The sequence below is a fragment of the Somniosus microcephalus genome, chromosome 7, assembly GCF_052327205.1.
Source record: "Somniosus microcephalus isolate GS21.2 chromosome 7, FLI_Smic_1.0, whole genome shotgun sequence".
In the NCBI taxonomy this organism is placed as follows: domain Eukaryota; kingdom Metazoa; phylum Chordata; class Chondrichthyes; order Squaliformes; family Somniosidae; genus Somniosus; species Somniosus microcephalus.
This window is the reverse complement of record NC_140993.1, coordinates 249,035,016-249,062,177: the sequence shown is the minus strand read 5'-3', so window position 1 is coordinate 249,062,177 and position 27,162 is coordinate 249,035,016. Positions and strand designations below refer to the sequence as shown.

Below are 27,162 nucleotides of genomic sequence, written 5' to 3'. Positions count from 1 at the left end.
CTCCGCAAGATCCTGCAAATCCATTTGCAGGATAGGCGCACCAACGTCAGTGTTCTTGCTCAGGCCAACATCCCCAGCATCGAAGCTTTGACCACGCTCAATCAGCTCCGATGGATGGGTCACATTGTTCGCATGCCCGATATGAGACTCCCAAAACAAGCGCTCTACTCGGAGCTCCGGCACGGCAAGAGAGCCCCAGATGGGCAGAGGAAACGCTTCAAGGACACCCTCAAAGCCTCCTTGAAAAAGTGTAACATCCCCATCGACACCTGGGAATCCCTGGCCCAAGACCGCACAAAGTGGAGGAGAAGCATCCGGGAAGGCACCGAACACCTCGAGTCTCTTCGCCCAGAGCAAGCGGAAGCCAAGTGCAGGCAGCGCAAGGAGCGCACGTCAACCCAAGCACCCACCCACCCGTTCAACCACCGTCTGCCCCACCTGTGACAGAGACTGTAGGTCCCGCATTGGACTCATCAGTCACCTGCGAACTCATTTTTAATGTGGAAGCAAGTCATCCTCGGCTCCGAGGGACTGCCTAAGAAGATGAATTCAAATTGTGCATCACACAATTGTGATCTGCCTCTGATCAAACACCCAATTCTGCCTTGTGGAGATTTAGTAAATAAAATGCAACAGCCATTTGCCAATACAGTAGAACCTCAATTATCCAACTTCTCAATTGTCTGCAAGGACAAGCGAGTGGTAACTTTCAGCAGCACTCCCCTCTATTTGTCATGCTGGCAAGAGCAGTTAGTGCTGCACAGTTGATCTGTTGCCTCGCAGCTAACTCACCCACCTGCCTTTGACAGAGCAAAGAGAGCCAGCCAGTCACCCCTCCTGTCCTTGAATGGAGGCAATCGCTAAAGGTATGTCCTCATCTCCAGCGATCCCATTTGCAGCTTCTGCAACACTAATCTCAGCTTGAAGATCAATATATAGTCAGCCTGCTCAAATGCATTCTTGTCTGCAGGAGTGCACGTAAACAAGCAGGGTCTGTAGTAATTTTGAAGTCTCCCTCTCAGCTGAAAGCACTGCAGAAGCTACAGACAGGATCGCTGGGGTGAGCTCACATTATCTTTTAACTCTCACCTCAGTGGCTGGCACTAGGATAATTTCTGTCTGGCTCTCCGAGTCTGGGGCAGGTTTGACAACTGGGGCTGGTTCGACAACTGGGGCTGCGGACAGGTGCATGGAGCATCAGTAAACTGGAAGATCAGGTCATTTTGCCAGCAGAACTAACAGAGGCGGGGTGGGTGGAAGAAACGGATTATTCAAAGTTTAGAGCAACAATTGGCATTGTTGTTTTGATTATTGGGTATGGGGTGAGAAAAGTAAGTCTTCTCTATTATAGCAGATAATTGAGGCTTTACTATACAGCATCAACTTTTTAACCTCGCCACTCAGCATTTCTATTATTCAAAACAATGTTATTTGTTTTGGTACAAAGCACTTCAGGGAGTTTTTAAAGTATGAACTGGTGAGATGAATATTTGACAGTCCTTGTACAAATGGCAGAACAGGCTTATACTGTATTTTGTTACGGCTATTTTTCTATACGGTGTCAACCACAGTTCAGCGGTAGCACTCTGGACTCTGAGTCAGTAGGTCGTGGGTTCAAGGCCTACCCCAGAGACTTGAGCACATGTTCCACGTTGACATCTCAGTGCATTATTGAGGGAGTGCTGCACTGCCAGAGGTACCTTCTTTTGGATCAGACATTAAACAGAGTCTTGCCCTCTCGGGTGGGTGTAAAAGATCCCAAAGGCAGTATGTGAAGAAGAGCAGGATAGTTCTCCCAGAGTGCTGGCCAATATTTATCCCTCATCCAACATCACAAACAGATTATCTGGTCAAGTATCTCATTGCTGTTTGCAAGACCTTGCTGTGCACAAATTGACTGCTGTGTGTTTCCTTACATTACAACAGTAACTAAAACGTCAAAAGTACTTCATTGGCTGTAAAGTGCTTTGGGAGGTCCTATGGTCGTGAATGGTGCTATATAAATGCAAGTCCTTTCCTTTTTCCTATAAAGGATTTAAGCATGCACAAAACTAACAGAATTATGAAAATAATAATCTTGCTTCCAAAAGAAACAGAGAATGGATTAAGAATCTAAGTAATGGGTAAAATGAGTCATCCCTCAACATTTATTTTAACCCCCATGCAACAGACTCCCTAGTTCCTTTTTAGTAATGTTAATAGCCTTTATGAGTCCAATTATGCAATGGCATAGTTTCCAATTAAGTGGAACAAGAAACAAACTTACAACCACAGGCCGCAGCATGGAAACAAAAGCACAGAAGCGACTGCGTTCTTCAATGAGGGCTCTACGGACAGCTTGCTTTTCGGTTTCTTCAAGCAGAAGGTATTTATCATTTACATCTTGCAAAGCACTGTCCAACTGAGGTTGAATGTCTCCTTTTCCTGAAAAGATACAGAAATAATTATCAACTTCAAACAAAAATATTAAGGGCCTTCATTTTTTTCCTCTTTGCCCTCCCAACATACTATCAGAATTAAAAAAGCCTCTAAACACTCAGCAGGTCAGGTAGCATCTGTGGAGAGACAGACAAGTTAATGTTTCAGGAGCTGAGCCATCAGTTCTGATGAAGAATCCGCACCTGAAACGTTAACTGGTCTGTTCTCTCTCCGCAGATGCTGCCTGACCTGCTGAGTGTTTTCAGCATTTACTGTTTTTATTTCATATTTCCAGCATCTGCAGTATTTTGCTTTTAACTAAATCACCACAGACCAGGGATGAAATCTGGGTCCTTCCTGATCTGTGTGGCGTAATAACTCACTTGAGTAAATGGGCAATTTTGTAAGGAATACAAGCAGCCTTGAGAAATAGATTACAATTCAATACACATCATTATGTGCATGTACACAATTCAATTTAGAATCTTCCATCCTCCTACAGTTCTGTGCGGTGCAAGACTCCTGCTTGCTCTGCTGAGTGTTTGGACTTAGTACTAAGATTTAGAAATAAGCTAAGCCGAAAGGTATGTTTGCTAAACAGGCACTCAGTCCTTTGCATTTCTGCTTAGAATTTGCAACCTGTGAACATTTCTTTTTGTTATGTAGACCGCAAACAACATTTTAGTACAGTACTACAGACCGAGTGATCACGCAGTGTTCAGTAGAAAGTTGAGTAAATTGGCATCATTTGCCCTGGACTACCTTTTCCTTCTTTTCTTTAAAATGTACCCCCAACAAAATTGAAACAGAATTTTCTCTTCACTTGGAGCTATTCTATTATCAAAAGGTTAACATAAAATGCACTCTCGTATTCCATACAAAAAAGCAAGATTTACCACCCCTCCAAATAAATGGAACAAAGTTTTTTACTCAAAAGTGAAATAAACATCTGATGGAAACTTTGACCAAATCACTGCTAGAGAGTTGATTATCAAATCTTGTACACTGTAAATGTTTCATCAGAAATTTTTGTTTCCTCTATAGCCAGATGCAATCAATTTAATCATTTCACATACTTTGCACCATCTACTTGTTTTCACATCAGATCATATGATGCTTTTATTGTCCCTCCTTTTACAATATATAAAATCAATAAATATTTAGGTAACGTTTTCCAGTGGCTCTGGAAGAGCCTATGTTGGCAGAAATAAATGTTCAATTCTGTGCTACCTACCTGGAACATCTCAAGAAGACGAAACACTCATTTGCATTCAAACATTCTTAAACGCTCAGCAAATAAGAATGAATAATGGACCTCGAGACCTTTTTAGTAAAAGGTCTTATACATTCAGTTACATAAAGACCATCTTTCATAATGTGAATAAGCCAATTTCTGATTTCATAATGAGAAATGAAAGGACGTTTAAACTGATCAAGAACTAGACTAGAGCACTTTTAATAATGCAATCGTGTGCTCCCTTCCCAAACCATAGTGCATCACAAAACACCAAAAGCACACCCAATATGTTTTAAATAAATGCAGTGTGAAATACTAGGACAAGACATCATTAACATGCTTAATTAATGTTATAAATTATGGTGCCTCTATAATTCAATCACCAGTACTACTTCAGTGCACAATTCACTCACAAAACATTGAGGTAGTGCAGTTGGAACAATAAACCACAAACAAGGCTACTACACAGACGTTTACTTTGTGGGTGAGTGGGGTGGGTGTGGAGGAAAAGAAGGAAACACATCAACTGCAGGTACAGGGTTGTTTCAGCTCCCTTTGCCTCGTTGAACCAATCCAAGTGGAGGTGGGTTCAGAGCGACCCCACTAAACCTGATCATAACAGCAAAATTATTTGGTTGAATTACAAATATACAGTGAAACTACATTTATTCCTGAATTGGCTGAGCTGAAAGAAATAAGTAGTGTTGCATGCTGTCCATTGGAAAAGGAAATTTGTAGGGCAGAAGAAAAAGTAGGAAGATTTGTAAAGGATTATGATGCTTATGAGAATATTTTCCACACTAACTCTTAGCCCCCTCTATTCCTCCCCCCACAAAAAAATTCCTCTCTTCCTCAGATTATCACAGCACAGTAAAGTTGCTGACTCCTCTTCAGTTCTAGTAGTAATAATGCTTGGCAGACCTTTGTTTTAAACATTAAGACATTTAACATTTCTGGTCCTCAAATTGCACATTTTCAAAATGGGAGATTATTTGTAAAAGTGGTGATTCTACAATAAAACATGCACTTCAAATTGCTTTGAAAGACAAAGTTATCAGGTAATGTTGTGATTTGTTATTTACATACATCATTAAATGATGCAAATATCCATGGGTTGGAACATTTGGTATTGTAGAATTATCTCTCCTATGTCACTTTTACTGGACTATTTTACTTACCAATTTTCCGTAACACAACTAGTGCAACACAAGATGCTCATATAATAAATGGCAAGTATAACCTAGGTCAAAACTTTGGTTGGCAGCATCATAGCATGTCAGAATATGTATAATTCACTCTTCACATCAGAAAATTTTAAATTATGTCTAAGTTATTTCAATATATGTAAACTCAATTGTCATTTCCCTTCTGTGCAAGTCTGAAGTCCTTGTGGTTTGTGATGTCATATCCCAAATATTTTGTAGTTTGTGGAAATTACATCAAAATTCAAAATAGAACAACATAAAAAGAAAGCAGTTTCAAACCCCAGTCTGTGTGGAATTAGCCGATCTCAGTCTCACCGGTAGTAGACGCACTACAACTGGCCTCAGCGCTGGTGTATTCGGAAGATGAAATTTAGTTAGGGTTCTCATTATTCATCGCAATTCAACAACCTCTGTTAGAAGTGTGCAGGTGTCAGATGAAGGAAAGATCAGACAAGAGTTGGCTGTAATGTTCCATGTAGCCAAATAGCCTGCTGAGACTCAAGGTCAGGCCTTACACATGAATAATGGGCAAGGTACAGTATACAAGATGCTGGTTGGCACCTATTCAACTGTACCCAGCAAGATCAGTGCCTTTGGGAGCAGAGAAAATGGCAAGGGAAAAATGCCATAAAAGTCAGATGAGAAAAGGACATTCTGCCCACTGAAGCTCATCCCTCTAGTGCATTAACTCTTGCATCATAGTAACTAATTGTATTTTGAATAATATTACATGTTTTTGCCAATTCTGTTTTGCTCGCTAGATTATTCCAAACATTTCTCACTGTTTAAAGTATTTTTCCTGACATTTCTTCTAAATTTACTTTTCATTCATTCCCATTTTTGTCTTCTGGTCCTACTTTCTTGGTGTCGCTAGAAGGTAGAATGCAAGGCATGATGTACTAGAAAGGCTGGGTATGCTTAGAGTGGATAAGTTGCCTGGTCCAGATGGTTTGCATCCCAGATTGCTAAGGGAATTGGGGGAGGAGATAGCAGAAGGGCTTGCCATAATTTTCCAATCTTCCCTAGATACGGGGAGAGGTGCCTGAGGATTGGAAAGTGACAAATGTGACACCAATGTTCAAGAAAGGGTGTAAGGACAATCCTAGTAACTACAGGCAGGTCAGTTTAACAACAGTGGTGGGTAAAGTTTTAGAAACAATAAATCAAGGAAAAAATTAACAGGCACTTGGAGAGGTTTAAGCTAATTAAGGAGAGCCAACACAGATTTGTAAAAGGCAGATCATGTTTGGCTAATCTAATTGAATTTTTTGATGAAGTAACAGGGAGGATTGATGAAGGGAATGCAATAGATGTTGTCTACATGGATTTTCGGAAGGCGTTTGACAAAGTACCACATAGAAGGCTGGTTAACAAAACTAAAGGCTCATGGAATAGGTGGGTCAGTGTTAGCTTGGATAAGGACAGAAAACAGCAAGTTGTGGTAAATGGCTGTTTTTCAGACTGGAGGATGGTAGACAGTGGTGTTTCCCAAGGGTCAGTGTTGGGCCACTGCTTTTTTTGATATATATAAATATATGACCTGGATATTGGAATACAGAGTAGAATTTCTAAATTTGCCGCTGACACCAAACTTGGGGGTGTGGCAGTGAGGATGATACCAATCGACTGCAACAGGACATAGAAAAGCTAGCAGAATGGGTAGACAAATGGCAGATGGAATTTAATACAGAGAAGTGTGAGGTGATGCATTTTGGTAGAAGGAACAGGGAAAGGCAATGTACACTTAATGGAACAGTTTTAAAGAGTGTACAGGGACAGAGGGACCTGGGAGTTAATATGCATAGGTCCCTGAAGGTGGCAGGACATATTGAGAGAGTGGTTAGGAAAGCATATGGGATTTTGGGCTTCATAAATAGAGGTATTGAGTACAAAAGTAGAGAAGTTATGCTGAACCTTTATAAAGCGCTGGTTAGGCCACAACTAGAATATTGCGTCCAGTTCTGGTCGCCACACTTTAGGAAGGATGTGAAGGTCCTCGAGAGGGTGCAGAGGAGATTTACCAGAATGGTTCCAGGGATGGAGGATCTTAGCTACAAGGTTAGGTTGGAGAAGCTGGATTTGTTTTCATTAGAGCAAAGGAGGCTGAGGGGTGATTTGATAGAGGCGTACAAGATTATGACGGGTTTGGATAGGCTAGGCGGGGAAAGGCTGTTCCCACTAGTTGATGGTACAAGGACTAGGGGACACAGATTTAAGATTTTGGACAAGAGATACAGGAGGGATGTGAGGAAAACCTTTATTACGTAGCGAGTGGCGAGGACCTGGAACTCGCTGCCAACGGAAGTGGTGGAAGCGGAGGCACTCAATGTTTTCAAGGGGAGACTGGATATGCGAGGGAAATAAACTTGCAGGGCTACAGGGATAGAACGGGGAATGGGACTGACTGGATTGCTCTACAGAGAGCCGGCACAGACTCGATGGGCTGAATGGCCTCCTTCAGTGCCATTATGACTATGACCCTTAAAGTAATCTGGGTTTTAAAATTGGGGATACTTTGATGGGATCCACATTTGACCTTTCTAGATTATAAAGCTTAAGCTTCTCAATCTTTCCTCATTAACACATTTCCTTTATAACTTGGAATCAACTGTGCTATTTTCCTGTGCCCTTTTTGAGCCATGCGATCAAAAGTAACCACAATATTCTATGTGTACTCCCACCAGTGCAGTGTAAAGGCTTAGCATAACTTCTGTAGACTTTGAAGGTACTTTTCTAGATATATATATTCTAGCATTAAGGCATCAGCCTTAGCTTAGTAATGGCACTCTCGCCTCTCTGTTCCTCCAAATCTGGGCTTTTGTGCAACCCCTACTCCCTTTACCTGATGCCACCTCTGGTGGCCATACCTTCAGGCGCCTAGGCCTTATACTCTGATCTTTCTCAAGAGTCACCCCTCCTAATATCTCTTTATTTGCCTTGGCATTAATTTTTGTTTGAGTATGCTTCTGTGAAGTGCCTTGGGGTGTTTGTCTATGTTAAAGGCACTACATAAATGAAAGTTGTTGTTGTGAGATCAAGCTCCACTCCAGGACTTGAGCATATAAATCGATGGTGATAGACAGAGTTTTTAATCTGTTCTGTCCTCATTTCAACCTCCAGTATTAGACCCCAAATGTTTCTTTTCTTCAGCTTGACTTGTTATGCCCATTAGTTATTTTCATTTGATAACTTTTATTTAAATTAAAATTTAAAACATTCTGTTGCTAGAAAACAGGAGTAGACATTCCAGGAATGTATTTCGTGTGCTACTTGCACATATATACATATATATTTGGTTAGGTCTCATATCCCTTCCAACTTACAGCCTATTCTACCTATATTTTCCTCCCTGAAATCAGATTGCTGACTCTTCAAAGGCTTGCAGGCTCATATCTCCCTCTCTGTAGCAAGAATGTACTTATTTCAGAAAGCAAAAGTTCCCTTAGATAGGCCTATGATTCCTTGACTCCCTTTGAGAGAGGATGGATAGAGGGAGTGAAGATGGCTCCCAAATCTTGCCCAGTGCCACTTTTGAGCTAACTGTTGGTGTTTCGAGCGTTATACTTTGAGTGTTATACTATGTTTTGGGGTGGGGGGTAGATGTGGAGGGGGTGGGTGTGTAACTTTACAAGCCTTTGGAAGACTTGCTTGCCAGAAGAGCACACTGGGAATTCAGGCGCACATGTTAACGGTCGCAAAATGATGAGCAGTGTGTACCTGAATTTCAGACATGTGCGCCTGGTAGACAAGGCTCCCTGCTGGGTGTGTGGACTCAAAATGACCCCAAGGTTTCGTAATAGAAAGAATGCTTCTTTTGAACCTCTATCCTGCCGTGATTGTCATTAAAGTTGTGACTGCTGTCCAAGCTGTATCAAAATAGCTATATGGACTTAACCACACTTAAACATAATTAAACTATGGTACTGTACAATCTACAGCTTGAAAACCTAGATAAAGTGGTACATTTATACAAAAATGTTCAATCCAAGGTTTTGCTTTTTGATGTCTCATTTGTTACAAATAGTTATACATGACTGAGTTGAATTAAGAATTTACATTAAAATGGTTCAGTTAGTGGCCTACATCTGAATAACAGCAGTCTAAAGGTACATTAAATTACATGTATAGATGTCACAACTGTTATGTGCTTGTGAATATGAACATACATTTTTAACTCTTAATGAAAGCATCATACTCAAATAAAATACAGTGTCTTTGAGTTTTACTAGATTCCTCCTTGAACAATTCACATGTTCAACTTCAGTCAACATAAAATCCATAGGACAAGTCAAATCTTCCACCATCATAATCCTTTACATTTTTTATTATTTATTTATTATAATGACATTTTGGTGTATCAATTGTAAAACTTGTTGCTATTTAATGCCAAAAATACCCAACACTCAGAAGATTAAATTTCAAGTAAGTATTGCTACAATGCAACTATTTTCGAGTCAACGGTTTCCAATCACACATCAGGTTTATGTCCAAACAGAACACATATTGCACAGTGTGCTACTTCTTTATTCATTCAAAACAAAGGTGCCAGCATTAAAACATTCAACGGCATTTTCATGGTGGGAGGAGGGGGAGAAAAGGAGAGAGGCAAAGGGAAGAAACAGACTGGCAGTTACTGGTGAATATCGTTTATGCACATGTATCCCACAAAAAGGTTTAATCACCAGCCAGCAGGGTAGAGCTCAACTTACCAAAAACATCAGCTAGCAGGAAGATATGGCACAGCAAAATTTGATACAAAAAGGAAAAAAAATTAAGTCAAACTAATCTTCATGGTGTTACGCACAATATCTATCTTGTTCTGTGCCAATATATACATGTATATGCAAACCCATACTTTATTTCAATAGGACTGCAAGATAATATTGCTGATCCAACTTACATTTATATGCTTGGTTATATTGTCCTACAAGGTTGGAAATTAGTTACTTGTGGTATATTAGTTTACAATCTGATAGTTTACAGCTAATAGTGCAATCTTGTCACTCAATCTTATGACGGCATTGTGCTACTGACATACCCACTCATGGCATTTCGGCCCAGTCACTTCTCCATAACTATCTGAACAGCAATTGATGCCAACAGTTGGGTGATACATTAATTTAAAAAGGTGGGAGTGAATGTAGGAAAAAATACATGCGAAGTGTTAACAAGATAATGTTAAAAATTAATTAACAGGAGACACAAATTACGATTTGCAATAAGTCGAATTTATTGTTAAATTTTGTAACCCGCTTATCCTATTATTTTAACTCATTTTAAAATCAGCAAAGCAGAAAATTACAAAATTGATGGAAATTTATTTCAACACTAGTGTGTCATATTGTAAAATTACTATGTAAGGGGCTGAATTTAAAACAAAACTAAAGATTCACTTCACAGCCATTTATCCACACCACCTTTTTAGCCAGCTTGTTCAGTATAGGTTTTGGTGGTGTAAATGAAGAATGCAATACAGACAAATTAATGTGAACAAATAAAGAGTATAATTTGCTTGCAAATGAAAGTGAGTATGTGGTCATATGAAATATCCTATGAGTTAACATTTTCAGAACCACAGATGGCATTTATCAATTTACCCTTTTTCAAATTTACCAAAACACTTGTCACTTTTTTTAAACTCGTTAAAGTTTACACAAGATTAAATTTGTCAGTACAATACTAGAAAGCTGCAATAGCTAATTATTTTTTTTCCCTCTAAATACATTAGGAAATACAAAACTGTAGAAATTAAACGTAATGGCTGATGTCAACTACCTTTTGTTTCAGCTATACTTTACAATCCTTACACATCAACTGCGTTTTTTTGAAATTGTATATCGAAATACAAAGTGGACAACATGCCAAACATGGAAGTTATGCTAAACCTTTATAAATCACTAGTTAGGCCTCAGTTGGAGTATTGTGTCCAATTCTTGACACCACACTTTAGGATGTCAAGGCCTTGAAGATGGTGCAGAGGAGATTGACTAGAATGACACCAGGGATGAGAGACTTCAGTTACAGGAGAGACTAAGCTATGACTTCTCTCCTTAGAGCAGAGAAAGTTATGGGGATGGTTAATAGAGGTGTTCAAAAAATTACGAAGGGTTTTGATAAGAAAAATAAGGACAAACTGTTTCCACTGGCAGAAGCAGAGGGGAGAGGAGGGGAAAAAATTAAACCAGTTATGATGATCTGGAATTCACTGCCTGAAAGGGTGGTGGAAGTAGATTCATTAACTTTCAAAAGGAAATTGAATATATACTTTGAAAGGAAACGTTTTCAGGGCCATGGGGAAAGAGGAGAGTGGAACTAATTGGATAACTCTTTCAAAGAGCCAGCACAGGCACGATGGGCCGAATGGCCTCCTTCTCTACTGTATGATTCTAACTTTGTCTATTTTAAATTCCCCCCCGCCCCCAATTAATTCCAAGACTCAAACAGAATGCCCTGTTGCAAAGCTATTTCTTGCCTGCAGTAAACTTGTCTCTTGGTGGCAAGCAACAAAAAAGGAACATTTAGACCCTGAGATTTAACTGGAATATGGAACAAACATTTTAGCGATTCATGCCTTGGCCCTGCTTCTCGTCTCCATAAGATACTGCTGCTCCTTCTTCCCCATAAAATAGTGCTGCTCCTTCTTCCCCTTGCACCAAGAGAGAGTCAGGAATCCCTGCTTGGAAGTAGGTTATCTGAGCCACACTGAAATCAGTCTATTACTTAGTGACAGTAGGCCTCAGTGGGGAATGATGAGAATTTCTTCTATAAGGACAAGAGGGAACAGCACATTACAGAAGGACTTGGAGGCACTCTAAAATCCTTAATAGGGAAATTAAGCACAAATCAACAGGTGAATAAAAAAAGGCCTGCCCTTTGACTAACAAAGGCCTGCCCTTTGACTAACTACCTCAAGCAATCTAAATGTTACTAATGTTGTCCCTGCCTCAAATAACCTAAAATTAGTTTAGTTCACAGTAGAAATTTGAGAACTGCCAACACTCTCGCTTAAGGGACTCATCCAAACAATCTAATTGCTTTTAAAGTACTAAAAAGTTGCAATTTTTTGGGGAGTTATAAGATGAAGAATTTACAGTGACAAGCAAATATTCCAAACAAGTAAAACTGCCTTCTGTGCATTCATCACGGGATTAAATTTAGTTGTGACTTTCATCGGTCATGAAGGTACAACTGATAAGAATACTTCTTCATAAAACTATTGCTGGTAGGCTGTGCTGTCTTGGAGTGGCGAGACATGGGCTCACAAGGAGTGTTCTTGATCAGAAGGAATTTCCTTACAGGGAGAATAGCTGGTAAGAAAGCAACCCCTCGTGTCTGACTAAAGAGCAACATGGGGAAAATCATAGAGGGCTAGGGAAAATTGGGGGTGGGGAAGGGAAATAGAAGTATTTTCCAGTTTTGCAATGGGGCAGTGATACAATGCACTGAAACAATCAGAACAAATTTCTTCCTATAATCCCGAGGGAATGTGCTTCAGGTCTTTGCTACGAGAAGCTATTCAACAGAGGTAAAGTGGTCCATCACAGGAAGTACCATCTCCAGGCTGCTCATGCATCTTTCAAAGGTATGGGAGATCAGGTCAGATTCAGGAAGAGAACCGTCAAATCATTTTTTTTCCATTCCCCCCCACAATGGATTGCGTCAATCTTCAAACGATCATCGATTAGAGCAATTTTGCTAAAAGTATCACATGTATAAATCAAAATACATTAAATTGTTTGTAACCAATAAAGGGAACCACTTCCTAAACCCAGTATATAGCACTACATAACGTTGTAATGAAAAGAAATTCAAAATTGTTTCATACCTCTTATTTAAGACAGGAGGAAGGGGGAACTAGCAAACTACAGACCTGTCAGTTTAACGTCAGTTGTAGATAAGTTACTGGAATCCATCATCAAGGACAGAATGACTGAGCATTTGAACAAGTATGGATTTATGAAGGGTAGGTCATATCAGAGTTCTAAACTAAGTTTTTTTTGTGGAGGCCCCTAACAAGGTGGACATGGGAGTGTCTATGGCTGTTGTCTATCTGAACTTCCTGAAGGCATTTGATAAGGCTCACACATTAGCCAAAAAGCGAGTGTATGGAATTGGAGGTAATCTTAGGACATGGTTAGAAAATTCGTCGGGAGGTAGGAGACAGAGACTAGGGATAAACAGAGTGTACTCTGATTGGCGAAATGTGACATATAGGCCGCGATTTTACTAATAGAGGCGGGTTGGGTGCAGGTCAGGTGGTCGGCGGGACCCACTGTTGTGCCTGGTTCTGCTACTGCCGTGGCTGCTCGTCCTCCAAATCTGAGGACCAGGATGAAAGGAAATAAATGGTTCCCATGCTGCTGGTAGATATCTCCGTTGAAGAAGCGCTCAATGTGGGGGAGGGTTTTCCGAGGAGGTCACAGTGGAGATGGATCTCAGCTTCACCACTTCCAAGATCAGTAGACCTGCAAAAAGTTTTCCAAGACCTGAAAAAACAAAAGTTCTGCCACCTGCAACTGATCCTTGTTGAGAGCTCCGTTTTTATGCTGGTGCTGCAGCTGTCAAGACAGCAGCCACTTGTGAACCCGACACAATTAGCTGGCATCGTTTGGGAATGACGTGGAACATGCTGAAACTGTGGTAAAATTTAAAAGGGCAGGCAAAATAGGATTATACAGGCAGTTAACAACCAGTTAACTGCTTTAAGGGCCTATCCCACTGCTTGGTGGCGGGACTGAACGAGAGTCTGCAAGCCCGCCTTTGGAAAAGTTTCACGGAGGTGGGTTGACGGCGGGATCGGAACCCGCCGGCATTTTTAGCCATTTTACCACCTGATCCTCCTCCAAACCCGCCTCCTCTGGGCTGGTAAAATCTAGCCCAGAGGCCCAGAATTTGCTGGGAAAATAACTGAGTTTAATGCGTACATTGTTATTTGTGCGTAAAATAGCTCAGCAATTTGTGGCGAAGAAAAGATACGAGTTGCGAATCTCCACAAATTGCTGGATGATTTGATGCGCTCTGCCGTTTGCTTCGCAAAAACGGGATCTCGCCATCAATCTCACGGTCAATCTCCATGAGTTTTAAGAAATTGCTGGATTTGTGCCATAAATAGGAATTAAACTCACTGTAGAAATTTAGGGTTGGTATTTAACAACCTTTTAATGACGAGAGTTATGTTCCTGCAATGCCACTCAACCTTGGAGACCCAGATAGGGAACAATTGAAACTTTGGAGTCGCACTCCTCCAGGTAATTAAATTGTTCCTAGGTTTTTTTTTAAACTTAATTATTTTTCTTACTTTTCCTTTGTTTTTTTTTTACTCTGTCTCTTAATCCAATCTTTCTTTCCCTCTCGATTTCTTTCTGTATCTAATTTGATTCTAATTCACCATATGTCCTTCTCCGCCATTCCTGTTTCTTTATCTATCTTTAAATTACATTGGGTTAAGAGATAGACCTCTGGTCCAGTCATTACAGGTTCCAGATGCTCCGTTGCCCTCGCCACACCATTATCAACTCGCACTTCCAGCAACTTGTGGCACAAAAACATTTCGAGCTGAAGGATGATGTAAAAAATCCATGCCGTGGATGCCCCGCTCCAGCAAATTCTGGCCCATGCTGTTCTGTACTGGGGCTTCAGCTTTTCACCATATATATCTCAATGACTTGGATGAAGGAATAAAAAGTTGTATATCCAGGTTTGCAGATGACATTAAATTAGGAGGAACAAGAAGTTGTGCAGATGGGAGCAGAAAGTTATAAAAGGACATAGACAGATTAAGTGAGTGAGCAAAACTGTGGCGGATGGAGTTCAATGTGGGGAAGTGTGAGGTCATCCACTTTGGATCCAAGAAAGACAAAGCAGAATATTTTCTTAATGACGAGAGACTAGAAACTGTGGAGGAGCAAAAGGATTTGGGTGTCCAGGTACACAAGCTACAAAAAGTAATCAGAAAGGCTAACTGAATGTTGGCCTTTATCTCAAGAGATTGTACAGGAAACTTTCTGGTATCCGGCATGGACAGGACCGACCTGGTGCCGGTCCATCAACAATTCCGGATAACCGAACGCTATAGTAAAAGATACGGAGCTCAGAGCTCCGTATAAAGCAACAAACCCTGTTCAATCGGCACAAGTTGCAAGCGTCTCTGTAGCTTAGCAACAGCTTCAGCTAACACCCTTGCACAGCAATAAATGGAGTTTAAAAAGGTAATAAAAGTAATAAAAGTTAACGGAACAGACTCCTGAATTTTGCCGGTAGATAGAGCGCTCCGGTTATTTAGGGGCCGGTTAATCGAAAGTTTCCTGTAATACAAAGGGGAGGAAGTTGGATATACACTCACTATTCCTTCGTCCAAGTGTTTGATATATAGGGTGAAAAGCTGAGGCCCCGGTACAAGTCTCTGGGGAACACCACTTGTCAACCACCAATGAGGGAAGATCTTAATCTAGAAGTCAACATTGTACAATAACCATACTCCCAGCTGAAAATATTCTGGTTTTGGATGCAGAATATGGCCCTCCCACTATGCCAGCAAGTCCTTCCTGCAAAATAACAACTACTGCTGGCACTATTAATTACTAAGTTCACCAAGAATCACGGGTGACTAGAACATGCATGAATGGCAATGCAAACAGGCTGATTTCAGACCATGCTACAGGACGATATAGATGGGTTGGTCAGATGGGCGGAACACTGGCAAATGGTATTTAACCCTGAAAAGTGTGAGGTGATGCATTTTGGACGGACTAACAAGGCAAGGGAATACACAATGAATGGTAAGACCCTAGGAAAGACAGAGGATCAGAGGGACCTTGGTGTGCATGTACATAGGTCCCTGAAGGCAGCAGAACAGGTGGATAAGGTGGTTAAAAAGGCATATGGGATACTTATATTCTATGCCTCGGCTAATGAAGGCAAGAGCAGGGAGGTTATGATGGAGCTGTACAAAACGCTGGTAAGGCTACAGCTGGAGTACTGTGTGCAGTTCTGGTCGCCACACTATAGGAAGGATGTGATTGCTTTGGAAAGGGTGTAGAGGACATTTACCAGGATGTTACCTGGGCTGGAGCGCTTCAGCTATGAAGAAAGACTGGACAGGCTGGGGTTGTTTTCCTTGGAGCAGAGAGGCTGAGGGGGGACCTGATTGAGGTGTACAAAATTATGAGGGGCATAAACAGGGTGCATAGAAAGGAACTTTTCCCCTTAGTAGCGGGGTCAATAACAAGGGGGCATAGATTCAAGGTAAGGGGCAGGAGGTTTAGAGGGGATTTGAGGAAAAACTTTTTCACCCAGAGGGTGGTTGGAATCTGGAGCTCTCTGCCTGAAAGGGTGGTAGAGGCAGGAACCCTCAACATTCAAGCAGCATTTGGATGAGCACTTGAAATGCCATAGCATACAAGGCTACGGACCAAATGCTGGAAAATGGAATTAGATTAGACAGGGCTTGATGGCTGGCGTGGACGCGATGGGCCTCTTTCTGTGCTGTATCACTCTATGACTCTAATATTTTTTACTCAGCAAGTTATGATGATCTGGAATGCATTGCCTGAAAAGGTGATGGAAACAGATTCAACAGTAACTTTCAAAAGGTAATTGGATCTCTACTTAAAAAGGGAACATTTGCAGAGCTATGGGGAAAGAGTGGGACTAATTAGTAGTTCTTTCAGAGAGCTGGCACAGGCATGATGGGCCAAATGGCCTCCTTCTGTGATGTATGATTCTATAGTATAGGTAAATGCTACAGCCATGTTGTGCAAGATCCCACAAACTGCATGAGGTAAATGATGAATCAATCTGTTTTCAGTGGTCGTTGAAGGGAAAACTGCCTGCTATTTCTTTTTTATTTATTTATTTATTTATTTTTTTTATAAAGAATAATGCTGTGGGATCTTTTGGTACACCTGAACAGGCAAATGGGGTCTCAATTTAACCTCTCATCAGAAGAATGGGATCTCCAACAATGTAGCACTCCCTCGGTATTGCATTAGTGGGTCAGCCTACAACAACATGTGCTCAAGGCCCAAGTGTGATTTGAACCCATAACCTTCTGACTCAAAGCGAAAATAGATCAACTGAGACAAGCTGACAATGTAGAGACACAAGGCATTGCATGGGGTTCGGCTGCAACTTCTCACGATTGACCAAAAGCCCAAGCACTCGAAGACATTGATTACTCACTGGACCACTTGCTTGGCTGAGTTCCAGCTGAAAGCTCGAACTAGCCAGCCATCTAGGTACAGCTACAAGTCACTGTGCACCTAGACAACAGCAAATTCATTACCGAGAGGCACCTGCGGGAAGAGCTGAGGTCCTCTACCAATCAGCTAGTATCTATCAATATCGGAGGATTGGAGTTGTTTTGTATATGAGTTTCCATTTAATGGAAATGACACACTGCTATTTAAGAATGCATTTCATGGTTTCAGGACAAGAACTCTATCAAAACTTCCTGACACAGGACATAGCTTTGAAGCTCCCTTGTAACATTAGAAAATAAGCTGGGAGCAAGGATTCCATTTTAGGGTGTTTAGCTAAGTAGTCAACTCTCAGCAGGGCAGAGACTTGTAAGAAAGGCGACAAGTCCCACTTTAGAAGAAGATGGTTGTCTTTGTCAAATGGTATCATAAAATGACAGTCCAGAGTGGCCAGCACTGAGAATGACTCGAGGGCAATTACATACTGATATTGGGAAAACCCATAACTGAATGTCACCACTTGTTTGTCTAGTTTTGAGTTAAAGGCTATGCCTTCAAATCTGGTCACAATACACAAGGAATTTTAAAGAAAACTAGCAACAGACAGAATCTTAGTTCAAGAAAAGAAAGACTTGCTTTTATATAGTCCCTTTCACAGCTTTGGGACGTCCCAAAGCGCTTTACAGCCAATGAAGTACTTTTGAAGTAGTCACTGTTATAATATAGGAAACGCAACAGCAAATTTGCGCACAGCAAGGTCCCACAAACAGCAATGTGATAATAAGCAGATAATCTGCTTTAGTGATGTTGGGTGAAGGATAAATATTGGCCGGGACACCGGGAACACTCTCCTGTTCTTCTTCGAAATAGTGCCATGGGATCTTTTACATCCACCTGGGTGGGCAGATGGGGCCTTGGTTTAATGTCTCATCTGAAAGACGGCACCTCCAACAGTGCAGCACTCCTTCAGTACTGCACTGAAGTGTCAGCCTAGATTATGTACTCAAGACTGTGGAGTGGGACTTGAACCGACAACTTTCTGATTCAGAGGAGAGTGTGCTACCGCTGAGCTACAACTGACAAAAAGAGCGAGTGAATACAAATGCATTAAGTTAAGTTCAGGTATCTGTAAGGCTGGGGAAAAAAAAAAGAGCCAAACCACTTTCAAACCAACTTTAAAATATGATTAATTTAGTTATATGTATGACAGCAACTTATTTTCGAATGTGTTTGACGTTTATTCAACATGCACAAGGTCTCAGTAACTGATTTCAAGGATATTTAAAGAAAAGAACAGAGCTGAATGTGGAGTTTAGTAGAAGAGGGTAGAACGGTTTTGAATTGTTACAGAAAATTGAAGTAGACTAGCTAGCTCCTGCAGTTACAAAAGAGAAGAAAAGAAACACTGCGTATATATAGAAGCATTCTACAAAAGAACAACTAGCTTTACATTGCAACCTTGTTATTTTCATTTGGAGGAGGCATAGAGAAGGATTTCCATTGTAAAAAATATATATTTATTGTATCACTGGTTCATTTACTCATATTAAATTAATAATTTGAACTTCAAATGAGGTCTGATGTTGTGATGCTCTTTTGTTCACTGAAGACTGGTGAAAGATCCTATGGAGGCACAGAATAATTCCAATAGTTAAAAGCAATTGCATGGTTAGTTATCCTGGGCATGTCTTTTTACAAGAAAAGCTTATCTGGATATTAAGGTTGGTAAATATACTCAGAGTTGGGACTTATCTAGAGTTCAGCATAATAGCTGCTTTGAGGATTGCTGCACAATATTCCAGCAAAAAAAAAAAACACCCAATCCAGATGATCAGATTTATCCTGGTGAACCCACACTACTTAGACAGAGGAGTATAAAGACAGAGCATAAACACCTGGACTGGTTGGGCCGAATGGTCTGTTTCTGTGCCGTATATCCTATGTAATCCTATATGAGCAGGCGTCACATTGTCAAGTTAATAATCCACAGAACTGTCCATACGGAAATTTACCAGAGTCAACCAGTACTTGTATTTCCATTTAAAAAATACAGCAATATACTTTTCAAGTTAGTCAAATTGAGGTTTACACTCTTAAAGTTAGTCAATTTTAAAATGTTCATTATGATGTTAGGCAAAGGCAATGTAAATGTTGAGGGGGGGTTGGGAAGTAGAGAAAAGATTCAATTGATTTGTTTAAAAAGCATAACATCTTCTATACACTAATATCACAATTGCCGATTTGAATTATGATAAACGACATAAAACAATCATAGTAAGCATTCAGGATTCAATCAGATTTATAAACACAAAAGCAAACTCAACCAATTCTGCACATTCCAAGCATTATCAAATGAAAGGAATCTGTATTATGATTTTTTTTAAATGCGCAAGATTAGTCTCTTTCAGTGGGAGAAAGAAGAACCAGAATTACAAATGAGGCTGGTGACATAGATAGTGTCACCTCAAAGATGAGATTCAGTGGTGAATGGCTCACAAGGAGAGGATTCTCTGTAAACTGCAACTTCATGCAGTTTGGGAAAGGGAATAGTTTAACAACATGCAACTTACTCTTAGCTTTTTATTCCACATAGAGCACATATTAACACATAAATCATGGAGTGTTGAACTATACCTTAAAAACTAGCTCCACCAGGATTTGCGTTTAAAGTTGAAAACTGCACAATTGAGTTTTCAGAATTAAAATACTGGTCAAAAGCAAATAATACACTGATTTCCAGATCAAGTGGAGAGCTCAAATATATGAATTAATTAATTTCCCTCCCACTCCCTGCCACAATCAAAGCTTTTGCAAAGCTAGTTCTTGTCTTTCATCAAGGTAGGCACTACTGCTATTAGATCAAAGTCAGAATTTCTTCAACACATCTCAAACAAGGACAACATCACGAGCTGAATATGTCCACATCAAATTAAGTATCTTCAGTTTTCCTCCAATGTGCTAGAGACCAGATGGTTATGTTGCAACATTAACGCTCAATGAGACTGGATGAGGTTAAGAACTGAACAGCATCCAAGACCTTTGAGTGTTATATCCTACACTCGAACACACACCCAACTATTTTTCTTTTTTTTTAAAAAATGGATGAGATGTGCTTGGGATTACTGTTGGTAGATCAATTTTTCTACTAAAGCCATGTATGGCCAAAATTTACAGGGCAGCTTCGCGTCATAAAATGTTTTGCCCAATATTCCCGTATTAATTTAAGATTCTGTATGAAATCTTTTATTCATAAACTGATGCCTTTCATACAGCAATCTTACTCTTGTGGAGATTTGTGATGTGCCAAAGTACTTAACTCATTTTTGTTTTATATTAAAAAAAAAGCATAAATACATTTGAAAAAATAACTAGCAAAGACGTGGGACAGCTGTGACACAAAATGAAACATTAGTATTTGATGTAATCCCAGTTGTTCGCCCTAGAGCAAATAGTTTTTGGTATTGAGCAAAGCATGTGTAACTTTAATGTTGGCTTTAGGAAAAAAGATAAATTGTGTTCAACAAAGCATGTAGGAATGCTAGCATAATAAGTAATAGAAAATGTTTATTAAAAACTCTGGAGAATTAAGACAAAGGATCCAAGGGATTTGGACTTTGAGCATGACCAAAAATTCTATTTGCAATAGTTTTAAAATTAGAATACTGGTGGAAATCCATGGCATGATTATATGCTACAATGGCCTAATTTCTTGACTATAATCTGTGCCAGAAGTTACACTGATCATAAATGTGCAGTGACCCAAAACAATAGAAACAAATATACAGGAAACTTTAATGTTGAATGTCCGGCAAATTCGATCTAACGGCAGAAATCAGCAGCCATTTTGTTTAGGTTTTTTTCTTCTCCTAGCATTCTTTTCACAGGCAGGCTCTGGAAAGCGTCTTTGTAGCTTAGCAACAGCTTCAGAGACGCTTCCAAGCTACTGGGCCGAGTGTTTACAAGCTGTTGCTGAGCAACAGTGTTTGTGGTCAGATACAGCAGGCTCTAGAAAGCGTCTCTGTATCTTAGCAACAGCTTCAGAGACGCTTCCAAGCCACGGGCGGAGTGCTGACAAGCTGTTGCTGAGCAACAGTCTTTGTTGTCAGGTACGGAGAGGAAAAGCTCCTATCCGATAACATTGACGCTGGTCTATCCGGAAGTTGAGGCAACGGCAGTAGCTCGGTCCCGTGGGTGCCAGATAGCACAAAGTTTCCTGTAACTAAAATCAGTTTTAATTTAACTGTTTTAAATAGTAGCCATTTTTTGTCCACAAAAAATTTCCTTCTAGAAAGATTGCAAACAGCTGTACTGAATTAGTTTTCATGATAGGTTTGCAGCATTTGACTGTAATTAGAGTTTCAGTCTGCCATGAAACAAACAAGCAATGTTGCTGTTAATTGGATCTGACCTAAAAAAAAAAAAAATCACCTTTAAAAATGTACGAAATTGTCTCGTCAAATTTGAATTTTGCTAGTATATTCTATATTTAAAAAGAATGTTGCATTCACAAGAAACTGAGTTGAACTCAGAATGAACTGATGCTTCGGCACGTGGTCAGGCTTATATATGACACACATGCCATTTAAAGCACCAAGTCTCTGATGTTAAAATGGCATGGCCAATGCATGGTTTTCAGAGAACAAATTCAGACCTGGACTAACTCCTAAGGCATGTGGAAGATGATAAATGAAGAAAAATGCAGAGTTCATAATCAGTCATTGTAGGATTCTTTCCAACATGTGGATGCTGAATTTTGCTTCCTTCATTGTGGATTAGATTCCCAATAAAAATAACCCCAGGTGGGAGATATTGTACAAGTCCTGATTTGCAGAACCTGTTGCTGTAAACTTCTTAAATTACCGAACATTAAACAATGGTATGGATGAGGACAGATTAGCAGGAGAAAAAGAAAATGGTCTTCCAGGTATGGTAGCATGAACATGAGAATTATTCAAATGACCATTAGATACTGTGATGGGGGACTGCAGATTCCTATAGAAGAATAAGCTTGGCGCAGTCTTTCTCATCTGTACTTATCTTTGTGATAATAATAGAGGTAAACATTTGCTACTTTGGCCTGGTCACTTGATGGAGGGATAACCTTATGAGCTACTTAAGTTTCTTGGGATTCAAGAAACGGCAGCACTGATAGCACCATATCTCCTAGACTTATGCTGATGGCATTGATTTATTTTCCTTGAAGGAGAATGGTGGAGAAATATATAGTGCAAATTAACAGTCGAGATTGCTCAGTACTTGTGACTTGTTTCCAGTGGTGTATGACAATTAATCTCAGGAAGAAATAGCATGACTGTAAATGGCACAAAGCACAAGCTACTGTCTGTACAAAAGAAGTGAAAGGGTTTTTAAAAAGCTGACTATGAGTAAATCAAATTCAAATAATATTGTATTACGAGGTCATAGAAATGAGCAATGATGCCTGAAACCATTAAGAACATGCTTGGTCACTCCTGTATTACTCAAATCAACAGTTTATCGCTATAGTCATAAACAACTGTAGTGAGCCAATATTTACTGCCTATCCACCTCTGGCTGAGTTAATGTGAACTGGGCTACAATATCTATAACTATGAATAGACCACACAGTTGTGCAGAAAAGGTAGGTCCAAAACCGTTGCAGTTAATGAGATAAACCCACTTGTAAAATGTTTACATAGCACTATATATAAAGAAACAGTAATACAAATGTGCATTTTGAAATAACGTACCTTTCTTTGCCTTCTTCTGAAGTTTTAATGTATCAGACGATTTCTTTTTGATTTCTTGTCGAGCTTTCTTATATTCTTTACAACAAAGAAAACTTCTGTCAAGGTCTATTATTATTTTTTATTGCATCCCCTACTATAGTGATTTCTATATTTTATACATCTCCTACTGTAGTGCAAGTCATGTTAAAAACAGTACACACTGATATTTAGTAAATTTGAAAGGATATTTGGTATTAATGCCAATACTGCAATTCTACTGATCTGCCCAAAACATATGTAATTGAATACAATAGATTTCAAGCTAAATAGCATTACTTCAAGCTAAACCAGGTCAGCCGATTTGTACATAAACAGGGTGTGTGCACCTCCAACTTCCTGGCCACCTGCAACCTGACTAGCTTTCCCCCTAAATAATGCATGTTATGGTGACAGATATGATAGACTCTCTATAGCATGTGTCATTTTGGCTAACCTGGAATAAGGACTGGCTCACAAAGGGAGCCAATAATATATTTTAATTATTTTCAAAACAAGACCTTTAGAGTGAATGAGACTAGATTTTATTTTTATAAATACAACTCTTTTACAATTGTTTGTTCAGAGGTATTTACAGCACATTTTAAAATAATGAATCCTTGGTTAAGTGTACCTTTTGCATGGTCCTTATCCAGCTGGTTGGCCACTTTCTTCCATTCTTCCATTTGATCCTGAAGTGGATTTATCAGGCAATCGACCAGAGCTCTAAGTTAACCAAATAGTGTTAAGATCAGAAAAGACAACTGGGTTTTTAATCTGAAAAGAATGCAACAAATCTTATATATTGTAAGTGTCTTTAAATAAAAGCCATTTAATAGAAAGGCAACAAATATGCTGTTCGCCATTATCAATTTTTTTTTTTTTTTTTTTTTTTAAAAAGGACTACTCAATTGATTTTAAACATGAAACATCTAGCAGACCATTAAAAAATGTATGATGTACTACAGTACAATCAACTTGATTGGTAAAGAAAGACTTCCTTTCAATATTTTTAATGCATAGATTGTATAACACAGCTCTCCAGATAAAGCTGAAGGAAATGCATTTAAAATTTAAAAAATATTAAAAAGCTGCTCATAAAAGAACAGAAGTGACCCAATTGAGTGCCCAACCAGAAATTCAAAAGTGTAATTTGATGTCACTCAGCAGATTGGAAAACAAAAATGTGGAAAATGAATTGGGTCAGCTGAATGGGCTCCTACATTTTCCTGAAAACCAGGCCTTGAAATAAACTCCCATCCAATTCAGCCAGATCACCTTTAAGATTATAATCAGTCTAAGTAGATTTTGAACCAATTAAAAGAAAAAAAACCCATAAATAATGATCCTACACTGTGCACTCATTATTCTACATGTACAAAAGCAAAATAACTTACGCCGAGAATTGACGAAGTTTAGCCTCTATACTTCTGTGTCTCATACACATTCTGGTCAATGCTGAACCTATTTCTCTTGTTGCACCTAAAAAGAGAGAAGGGGAAGGGAGTCATTTACATCCATCAAATCATGTTAGTGTTGTACCAATATTTCTATACTTAAGCTTCAACACATCTATCTTCAGAGCAGTTTCAAAACAGAATGAGAGATTATTCAACATCTTTTTCCACAGGTGCACTCGTTTCACCAACTTCAAAACAAAATAGTTTACTCCTTTTAATTCAAAATCAACTTGGATTATCCGTTAACCTGTGAGCACAAAGCTAACTGTTTTAGTTCAGCTGCTTAATTAGATTTCTTTTAATGCAAAACAACTTTGAATTAAGTGTAGACTATACTGTAAAATGAAAACGTGCAAGGAGCATAAATACTCACCCACCAGAAAACAATTATGGATGCCTCCTTGTACATAATTATAAAGCACTTTTATTTATTTGCAGTGATAAATAAATTAATGCCAGTATGTAGAGGCCAAAATCTGCAGTAGTAAATAAGTTGGATGGAGCGCTTATTGCAACTTTGTGGGCCACTGTACTTTACATTTATGTCCTATCCATGCCAAACTAAATTTGTGGCAAGAATTTCTTCCCAGCACAATAGGCTCCGAACATGCTAAATTCTATTGCTTTTGCCAGCAACAGTCCCCGCTACGATGACAGGATTGTATAGCGAATGAAGAAGAGAAGTCCACCTAAAGAGGTGGGTTGCACTATTACATCATGAAAAATCAGCACTGGCCATTCTTTCTGGCTGCCATCAGGCAGTGCATCTAGCTCAAGATGCAGTTTTCCAAGATCTGGCCTGATGGGCCTTTCTTAACCATCATGGGTGATCTGTAGTTACAAATGAAATTGCAAATCACAATTTATTGCTGCAGTGCTGCAGAATCTGCCAAACTGAGATGTTCCAGGAGCCAAAGCTAGCATAGATCTACTTCTTTTTGAAGTAGTTCCTCAACATAAATGCACAAGAAGGATTTACACTGCAGCTACCAGACTGAGACTGAACGGTGTCACTCATCTCAAAGCAGTTAAAATTGAAATGTCTTGAGTGCGGGTAGCAGTATCAATACTCCGACAGCTGTTGAGGCTAGGTCAATTGAAAATTTCACAACTGAGTGATAGATTTTTGTTAGGTAAGGGTATTAAAGGATATGGAACCAAGGCGAGTAAATGGAGTTAGGATACAGATCAACCACGATCAACTGAATGAACAGGCTCTAGGGGCTGAATGGCCTACTCCTGTTCCCACGTTCCTAAAACTTCAATAAACTTCAGATACATTTAAAAAATGATCAGGAGGCAAAAGGGACCCCAACCACTTTTTGAACCCAGTTTGACAATACATGAACTCAAATATGGTGTGAAACCCAAGCACTGTGAGCCTTGCTGCTCCAGGGAATTTCACACCACTCTATGCCAACTCGATTACGAAATCTGTAGTATAAACACACCCGAATATCATTTGGAACACACCCGAATATCATTTGGTTTGGAGAATACAATCGCATGCTGCTCCACTCAATCGCTGTCAGTTAGTAAGCACAGCACTGCAAAATATTTTGTTGACAAAATACTGGCTGTTTTCACCAGGGCACTCTAAAGCCCAATGTCACCCTCCAAGCATGATCGTGAATGCACTACAATGATTTCAAATAATCCTCTGGTTAGTTATTCAACTGTGGAGGACAGAACAAGCAAATTTGATCTTATCCTCACCTACACATTCAACATTTCCAGAAGAATATCTTTCCAGAAGGATACATTTCCAGAATGATTCACGGCCTAACAATCAGGAGCGGGAACCTCAGCCAACTTGTTTACATTCAGGACAACTGGAGCACACCAGTTGCTGCCCTGGCTGAGATTAGCCAACTCACTGCAGAGTGGGAATTGAGGCAGATTTTTAAAAAATGATTGTGCTAATTACCACACCACAAAATGCATTTACCCAGTATACCATCAGGGAAGTAAGTTTATACATATGAAAGGGAAACATATGCATTTCCTTACTGATAAAGCAAAGTCCAAAATAAAATATAATTTGGATAGCCAGTACATCCAGCAGATGGTGCTACACCCATTTACACTACCAATGCAACACCACTTTACCATTTCAGTTATAGACTGTCCCATCTCCTTTACAAATTTTAACCTGGCTGAGTCAAAACAAAGCAGATCTGGAGTTAAAGTAAGATCAACTCACTCCAGAAAACACCAACATAGAAACATAGAAGATAGGAGCAGGAGTAGGCCATTCGGCCCCTCAAGCCTGTTCCGCCATTTAATGAGATCATGGCTGATCATCCAAATTCAGTACCCTGTCCCTGCTTTCTCCCCATATCCCTTGATCCCTTTAGCCTTAAGAAATATATCTAACTCCTTCTTGAATATATTTAACGAATTGGCCTCAACTGCCTTCTGTGGTAGAGAATTCCACAGGTTCATCACTCTCTGGGTGAAGAAATTCCTCCTCATCTCAGTCCTAAATGGCTTACCCCTTATCCTTAGACTGTGACCCCTGGTTCTGGACTCCCCCGCCATTGGGAACATCCTTCCTGCATCTAGTCTGTCTAGTCCTGTTAGAGTTGTATAAGTTTCACTGAGATCCCCTCTCATTCTTCTAAACTCTAGCGAATATAAGCCTGATCAACCCAATCTCTCTTCAGACGTCATTCCTGCCATCCCAGGTATCAGTCTGGTGAATCTTCGCTGCACTCCCTCTATGGCAAGAACATCCTTCCTCAGATAAGGCAGCCAAAACTGCACACAATACTCAAGGAGTGGTCTCACCAAGGCCCTGTACAACTGCAGCAAGACATCCTTGCTCCTGTACTCGAATCCTCTCACTAAGAAGGCCAACATACCATTTGCCTTCTTAATCGCCTGCTGCACCTGCATGCT

General features: G+C 39.8%; 1 protein-coding gene across 10 annotated transcripts in view; it reads right to left on the bottom strand.

Annotated features, from left to right (window-relative positions):
* LOC147115213 (protein MTSS 1-like) overlaps positions 1-27,162 on the bottom strand; it is a 190,246-nt gene that overhangs the window by 21,216 nt on the left and 141,868 nt on the right. For all 10 annotated transcript variants that reach the window (XM_085993579.1, XM_085993583.1, XM_085993582.1 and 7 more), the window contains 4 exons: positions 24,199-24,283; positions 23,436-23,527; positions 22,787-22,861; positions 2,267-2,424 (listed from right to left, as the gene is read on the bottom strand). In XM_085993579.1, the coding sequence (XP_085849705.1) occupies positions 2,267-2,424; positions 22,787-22,861; positions 23,436-23,527; positions 24,199-24,283 (410 nt within the window). The remainder of the gene's footprint in view (positions 1-2,266; positions 2,425-22,786; positions 22,862-23,435; positions 23,528-24,198; positions 24,284-27,162) is intronic.